This window comes from Impatiens glandulifera, chromosome 2 (assembly GCF_907164915.1).
Source record: "Impatiens glandulifera chromosome 2, dImpGla2.1, whole genome shotgun sequence".
Classification (NCBI taxonomy): domain Eukaryota; kingdom Viridiplantae; phylum Streptophyta; class Magnoliopsida; order Ericales; family Balsaminaceae; genus Impatiens; species Impatiens glandulifera.
Genome location: NC_061863.1, coordinates 21,485,577 through 21,493,992, shown reverse-complemented (window position 1 = coordinate 21,493,992; position 8,416 = coordinate 21,485,577). Strand labels below are relative to the sequence as shown.

At 35.7% G+C, this 8,416-nt stretch overlaps 1 protein-coding gene across 1 annotated transcript; it reads left to right on the top strand.

Moving 5' to 3' along the window:
• Positions 1 to 4,227: 4,227 nt before the first annotated feature.
• LOC124926131 (calcium-binding protein CML42-like) lies at positions 4,228 to 5,063 on the top strand. The gene is made up of 2 exons (XM_047466306.1): positions 4,228 to 4,644; positions 4,715 to 5,063. The coding sequence occupies exons 1-2, from the start codon at positions 4,315 to 4,317 to the stop codon at positions 4,985 to 4,987; spliced, it is 603 nt and encodes a 200-aa protein (XP_047322262.1). The 5' UTR covers positions 4,228 to 4,314; the 3' UTR covers positions 4,988 to 5,063.
• Positions 5,064 to 8,416: the final 3,353 nt, after the last annotated feature.

The window sequence follows — 8,416 nt, the reverse complement described above, 5'->3', positions numbered from 1 at the left end:
AGTTTCTCACTTGTTTCACTGTATGTTGCTTGTCCTACTGTATGTCCCGCATTTACTCTTCTTCAACTGCCCCTTTTTATAGGTGAAATATGCCAACGGTCATATTTCACTGCCTTGAATCTGATTGGCTGAGCAGAGGTGCAGTGATTCAGTGTTTCAGAGATTCAGACATGCGGTCGTTTCCTCAGACCTGATGGTCAACCTCAGACATGGTATTCTGTCTCAGGCCTGGCGGTCTGTTCTTCCGATGTGTAAGACAAACCTGCCGGGTTTGTCTTTTACTTGATGTAGTCACTGTCTGTTAGACAGTTGTCTGTACTTGGAAGATCTTCTTTCTGACTTATCCCGAAGTGGACAGATCCGGTAGTACTGTCTTCTGCAGCCTACAGTCTTTCCTCAGACTTGCATGGATATGGAAGTGTTCAGTCTGTTCCTTTGGTATCATTCTCAACAGATACCCGAATTGTCTTCTTGTACTGGTCGGCCATTTGTCTTAACCGAATGGCTTTTGGTATGACTGATGTAACCGGATTTCTTCCGGTTATTCCTCTGCCTTGTGGCCGATCGGCTGTTTGATGATTCCGGTTTTAAGCTTTGGCCGATCCTTGCTTTGTGCGGTCATGTTCCGAGTATTCTTGGTCGGTTTAGTATCTTGACCGACTAGTTTTCTTAGCCGGTTCTTTTGTTTATCCGGTCTGGTTCCTTGTTCCTGCATGGAAAGTTTATTTAAGTTAGGTTTATTTGAACCGGTCTAATTTTATCTAACACTAAAGCAGCTGCCGATAAAGAGAAGAACCTCATTACCCATTGCGATGATAATAACATCAGAGGAGGTGGTGGTGTTTCAACCGACACCAGAACAAAGAGAAAGCAAACTGGTGTTGAAAGCGATAGGCCAATCAAAAGAAGCGGAGGTCGCAGCGGTGATCGTGGTGGTAGAAGTGGTCGTGGTGGTCGTTCTCTCCCTCCTTTTCGAAACCTTCTGAATGGTGAATAATTTAGCAGTCAAGGATTCTACTACCCAATCGACCCTCTCGTGAAAAGGCAAGATCAATAATCTCTTTTCTCCTAAGCTATCTTTTCTTGGTTTGTGAACTTGGTTTTTTAAACTTGGTTTCTGAATGGTGGTTTTGGAACTCATTTCTGTAATTTACGAACAAGTACTCTTTCTTTAAATTGGATGGATATTTATCTTTTATCTATGCAAAGTTTTAACATCATCATCAAAAAGGGGGAAATTGTTGGGTCAAATTATTTTGACTAATGGTCAAAGTATTCTGACTAATGGAATTTTGATGATGAGTGTGTATAAAACTCAAAGAAGAAATCTAAGCCGTCTAATTGTCTTTATGAAGGTGCATTAAAACGTGTTAAATTAGACTAAGTCTAAATGAGGTTCATTATATTTACTGGCTATTAGACGCATTGAGTTAGACGTGCAGTCTAACAAAGACATATGTAGACGTGCAGCCTAACAGACGTAGTTAGACGTGCAGTCTAACAGATACGTAGTTAGACGTGCAATCTAACAAAGACGTAGTTAGACGTGTAGTCTAACAGAGACATAGTTAGACGTGTAGTCTAACAGATACGTAGTTAGACGTGCAGTCTAACAGACGTAGTTAGACGTGCAGTCTAACAGATACGTAGTTAGACGTGCAGTCTAACAAACGTAGTTAGACGTGCAATCTAACAGATGTGGTTAGACGTGCAGTTTAACAGATGAGAGTTACACGTGCAATCTAACTCCTTCAGATTAGTCTGAAGATATACGTAGTTAGATGTGTAGTCTAACAGATACGTAGTTAGACGTGCAGTTTAATAGACGTAGTTAGACGTGTAGTCTAACAAATGTGGTTAGACGTGGAGTCTAACAGATGAGAGTTAGACGTGCAGTTTAACTCCTTCAGATTAGTCTGAAGGGAAACATAGTTAGACGTGCAGTCTAACAGATAAAAGTTAGACGTGCAGTCTAACTCCTTCAGATTAGTTTGAAGGGATTCGTAGTTAGACGTGTCGTCTAACAGATGAGAGTTAGACGTGTAGTCTAACTCCTTCAGATTAGTCTGAAGGGAACCGTAATTAGATGTGTCGTCTAATTCCATTAGACCTGGTGGTCTAATGGATCCTACTATTAGACGGGGGCGTCTAACTTCATTAGACTTATCAGTCTAATTGAAGCACGTCTAATGACATACTTCTACAGTTGCTTGAAGCTAGCATCCGTCTACCCACGATCAACTAGCTATATGCTACTCCTGCTCCACTATTCCGTGCAGATCAGTACGACAGTCAGTTGCAACCAATGAACTAATTCCACGTAAGCATATATTCTTCCCACTTCTTGTTTCTTGCAGAACTATCCTAGAAGAATATTCGGCTCACTACCAGATTGGTACGGCCACGATCATGGTACTTAGAGTCTGCTGTACCTGTGTACTATGGAGGCTCTCCAATGGGTATTCGCCACGTGTTATTATAGAAGATTCGACCATTGGTACCTGCTCTCTATTTAAAGATCCTCAAGAACAACGGATGAATCATCGGACTACTAATCGACAAGACACTTGATACATTACAATCTCACGAATTGCTTTCTTGATTTACTGTGTGTACATCAAGAGAGAGATATAATTAAAATATTGTCTAGCTGAGTGATATTCTTCAATATATTGTAAGTTGAACAGAGTCTGTTCTGTTCAACAGTGAGATAGTCGTGCAACTGTATTTGATTTAAAGAAAAGTATAGTGAATCCTTCCGGTGGTTGGAAGAAGGGGTGACGTAGGAGAGTTTTGCTCCGAACATCCATAAATAATTTTTTGTGTCATTTACATTTTGTCATCTTCTCCTTCATCGGTTCTTAGCTTCAAACCTAAGTAAACGTTTTCGCACTTGAATCGTTCAAGAATTTGCAAGTGTTTGTGAAGAATAGAAATTGATTTAAATGTCTAACAGGATTTCTATCAAATCGTTTTTGTATGAAATTGTCATCAATAGCTAGACCCTTGTCTCTATTGGTGTTACCGATCATTTCACTTTTTTTTAATAATATTTGTTTTAATATATTATGTTTGTTTATTTAAATGTATTATTGAATTATTTTGTTGTATATGAATTATTGATATATAATTAATTTTATTTTAATTTTATTAAATAAATAAGAAAAGATTGAAGTTAAATATGTGAAGTTGATAAATATATAGATAATAGTAACAAGGCTAAAAAATTTGTGTAAAAAAGGAATATTTTAAAAATATTTTTTTGAATTTGAAAATAAGTTTTTGAAATTAAAGATGAATTACTGTTTGATGTGACGTTTATTTAATTTTGGATTTGAGAATAAGTTTGTGGATTGGATAGAACCCTACTTTTATAGGCCCCATTTTTTAATATTTAATAATATTATATTATTAATATTATTTTTTTCTCTTTTTTCTTTTTTAATATTAAATATATATTATAAAAACAACTTTTTTATCTCTTTTTTAGTCTCCGAATTATAATATATTAATTATTTATATTTTATTTTATATTATTAAAATTTAAAAAAAAAAATTACTATTTTATATATTTTATATAACGGCTTCAAAATTTAAATTTGTATAATTTCCCAAATTCATAGGGCTAACCTTGAATCCAAGATCAATTAGTTTATACACCCATACTAATAATCTTAGCTAAGTAAATTCAAATTAAATATTGATTATTATATATATATATATATATATATATATATATATATATATATAAAAAGTTGAACTGAAGCTAATCTTTATGAAAGAAGTTAAAAAGATTTGTAAATTTTCAAACGTGGAATTATTCTGTTGAGAAGTCTCTAATTAAAAAACAAACAAGACCTATGTGTAACTGCTCGTAAAACACGTAGTACAATGCTACTGTTGATTGTTGACTCGTACATGTGATTCTCTCTCCGCGCTATGGGTCTCCACTAAGAGCTTGTTTGATTTGGGATGATTTTGAATAAAATTTTGTTTCACTTAATTCTTTTAAATTTTAATTGAAAATGAGAGAAAATATATTAAAAAATAATATATTTTTTTTAAGTATTTTGTTGAATAAAATGAGTGAGGAAAAATATTAAATTTTAAATAAAATTCTAAAAAAAAAATACCAACATTAAACCAACTCTAACTCACTCCATTATGCGCACAAGGATTGGTCAAGGACCAATTTCCATGTACGACGTCTAGTCTCTTTCTCCGCTCCTTCCTCTTCTTATTCTCTACAAAATCCACAACTGAAATCAAATATCCATAGACAGCCTTGAGAGAAGCAGATCTAGCAACATTATCATGGAATCCGCAACCGATAACTGTAAGAAGCCGAGTCTAATCGGCACCAAATCCAAATCGACGTCTAAATCATTCCGACTCCGTAGTTCAAGCCTCAACTCCGTAAGGCTTCGCCGCGTATTCGACCTCTTCGATAGTAACCACGACGAAATCATCACCATCGACGAGCTTAGCCAGGCTCTCCTCCGCCTCGGACTCGAAGCGGATCTATCCGAACTCTCTTCCATAGTCAAATCCCAAATTCAACCAGGTCAAATCGGTCTAGACTTTCTGGATTTCGAAATTCTTCACAGATCCCTTAACGACACCTTCTTCGCCGGCCTCGAACAGGTCATTTCTCCTTCCTTAATTACTTCCTTGTTGTTGTTGTTGCTCAACACAATGATTGAATCTCTGGCAGGGTGAGAAGGAGGAAGAATCTGGGGATTCAAAGAAGTCACAGGAAGAAGTGGATCTGAGTGAGGCGTTCAAGGTGTTTGATGAAGATGGTGATGGATTTATATCTGCAAACGAATTGCAGACTGTTTTAGGGAAGCTAGGATTTGTTGAAGGAAAAGAGATTGATGGATGCAAGAAAATGATCTTATCGGTGGATAGTAATCACGACGGCCGTGTCGATTTCCGCGAGTTCAAGGTCATGATGCGCACCACTGTCCTCGTTAATTCCTCTTAATTACTCAACCGTCTTCTTTCAATTCTCTGCTACTACTTTTCACTCATAATATCTAATTCTTAATCTTTTCCATCTTTGTTAAAGCAGTCTCTTAACTATTTAGCAAAAAAACAAGACTTGCTTTCATGCTTGATGTTTGATCACCACCCTTACCCCCAATATCTATAATCCGATAAGTCGCCCACAAAGAGCAAAACACAAACTGACTATAAATTTTTTGTCATTAATATCACCAACATAGTTTGAATCCACATATCCAACAACTACAAAATCAACTTATTGATCACCAAAAACAATACAATAACTTGAAGTGCCCTTCAGCTATCTGAAGATCCATTTAATTGTTTTCTCAATGTTGATTACACGGTTTTGACATTAACTTACTAACTTGACTCATAACTTGAGCCAAATCCAGTTGTGTACAAATTGTTGTATTCATCAAACAACTAACTTCACTTGCATATGAAACATTTGTCACGTCTTCAATATCTTTGTTTGTCTAAGAACATTGTTTAGAAGAAACTTAACTATGAATTGTTAATCTCAAATATGTCTAGTAACTTTCTCAACATAATCCTATTGAGATTATCACAATTTTCTTGAACATCTAACCTTAGAATTTTCATTCCAAGAATCCTCTTCGCAACACCTAAATCTTTAATATCAAACTCATGACTCAACAAACTTTCAAGCTAATAATATCATGAATATGTTATGTAGCAATCAACAAATCATCCACCTAAAGTACAGAAAAATAACAGACCCGTCGTCAAGTCTTTGGACTTAAACACAACAATCATACTCACATTCCTATAAACAATTTTAATCATTCACGAGTCAAACTATCTGACCACTATTTTGAAATTGTTTTAACCCGTACAATGGTTTCTTTAACATGTACACTAAATATTCACGTCCAGGTTGAGTGAACCATTATAGTTGTTTAATGTAAATTTACTCCTTCAAATCACTATGCAAAAAAAATAATATATTTTAACATTTATCTCCTCTAGATGTAAATCACAATTGGCTACTAATATAAACATTGTCCTGATTGAAGTTTGTCTAACCACCAGAAACAAAAAATTTCATCACGATCTATCATATTCTACTACGAAAACCCTTTTGCGAAAACGGAACTTCGAATGGGCTCTTTGGGCACACATGTGAACCACAATGTGAACTCTCGCATTTGCTGATTTTCTTATTGATGGAATCCTTGCACATGAAGGACTTCATTAGTATACAAGAATGTGGATTAAGAAACAAAGATGGGGAATTGGAGCCCTGATGTATGCAATAATCAAAATTGAGAAATTTTCCAAAAGAGTTAGAAAATCTCAAGAGTTTTTGTGCATGTCGAACATATTTTTAGAAACACTTAGCATTCGATTTTGGAATTTTTCGGGGTTAGGAGACACCCGATATGACTCCGCTAAAATGAGCATTTTTTTAAAAGTGTTCCGAAAATACTAAAAATTTTCAGGAAGGTCAAAACTATTTTTATGAACATACTACGAAAATTTTTATAATTTTCTAGGCCATAGAGCTCTAGATATGAAAGTTCCAAAATAATTTGTTTTCCAAACGGGCCCCAAAAATTATAAAAAAATATTATTTTCCTTAAAGCTCCAGATATGAGCTCCTGAATTTTGAGAATTTTTCTAAAATTATTTAGAAGTTCCAATTGAAGAAACAATGTTGTTTGGTATAAAAGGAAACCAAACAAGCCTTAATAAATTTCCCAAAAGTTGAAAATTGAAACTTTATATCCAAAATTGGACGAATATAAAATTGGAGGGCCATATTGGACATTGACAATAGTCTAGGGACCAAAATAATTTGAATCCTCTGAAAATGATTTGAATATGGAAGTTCAAGGTCAAAATTACACAAGGCAAAACATCTGGGGGACTATTTAATTTAGAATTATTAAATTAATTATGAATTAAAGTTTCTAGGTTGAATTAAAAGAATGGAGAGCGCATGAGCCTCTTTAAATATTCTTCAAAAGCTCAGGAATTTTGAAATTCCTAAAAGAGAAGAGGTAATTGTAGGGCTTCGTCGTTTTCCTCCGTCTATAGTTGTTAGTCGGTTCCCGATGCCATAAAAGCACATGGAATCCTCGATTGTCCTTGTCAGCTCGGAAGCCGCTCCAGAATCAGCAACAACTTCGTCGTCTTGCTGCTCTTCCAGAGCTCACTAGAATCAAGCATCGACGAATAGAGGAACGCTCTCTCTTCCTCGATATGGACTTTCGACATCCGACAGAGCGTCTCCCTGGCATCGTTGTTGCTCTGAAAGACTAGAGCTCGTCACTACGGAGGCTCGCTAACTTAATGAACGTCCTATGAAGATGTTTTGATTAACATAAGAGAAGATCAAAAGAATCAAAAAAATATTACTCTTTAGATTAGGAAACCAGACAATAATTAGTGTATATAACTCCTCCTTCTTCAATGCTTTGGCTCCGCGATCAACACTAGAGTGTTCCTCGTCGTCTAAAGTTCTAATTACGCCTTTGCTGCATTGAGGATGCGATCTAGATCAGTGATGAAGCACCGGTCGACGATCCTTCCTCCGACGACCAATTATTGAAGATCCAGCGATAGAATTTCAGAAACGAGGCTAGTCAAGACCTTGTCTCTTCCTAACTAATACTCTTTCTAACCTAGGACTCTAGCAACTAGATTAACTTATGATTCAAACAACATTCAAACAATTAATCAATCAATTAACAAAACATAAATTATTTAATGAAACTGTAAGGATTCAAATTATCGTCGACGTCGGTGTACAGAACCGACGTCTTGAATGAACTATAACATTGTTAGAGTAAAAATCTATCTAAAGAAGAAAGAAGAACTGAAAGAACAAAAGCTGGATTTGATCTCACCGGAAAATATGGAACCTCGCCAGAATCACATTTGACTTGTTTTTAAGTTGGTTGCTTTCTCTCCAAGCCTCTTCTCTCTCTAGGATAATTGGAAATTTTCAAATGGCCCAGCTTGCCTCAAATTAATGAGGTGTTCTACTTATATACCCCTTTCAAGGATATTTTTATTTCTAAACAACTTACTCGGTAGTCACCCTGAGCTGAATTTGTGTTCCCTTTTGTTGAGGCCAAGCACTTTCAGTAGGTAACCTGTCTAACTTGATTCTTCAATTTGAAACAGCTAACATTCTGGATTGTGGCCCAATTTACAAAATTTTAAAGTTTAGCATATCTTTAGTTTCGGTTTCAACAAAAAATTCAAATGGTTATAACTTTTGACTTTGATCACCATTGAGGTTGAGCCAGGATGCGTTGGAAATGTGAATCTGTTAGCTTCCACTTTGGTATTGGAAGGAATCTTCAAGGATGGCCGCATGTCCATGCAATTCTTGATGAAACGCCGAGGGTCTCAAAGTGAACGGATTGGCTTACCG

Excerpts from the sequence above, each read along its gene's own strand:
- LOC124926131 (XM_047466306.1), top strand. The coding sequence starts at position 4,315 with ATGGAATCCGCAACCGATAACTGTAAGAAGCCGAGTCTAATCGGCACC. Across the intron at positions 4,645-4,714 it reads TCTTCGCCGGCCTCGAACAG|GGTGAGAAGGAGGAAGAATC; the intron begins GTCATTTCTCCT and ends AATCTCTGGCAG.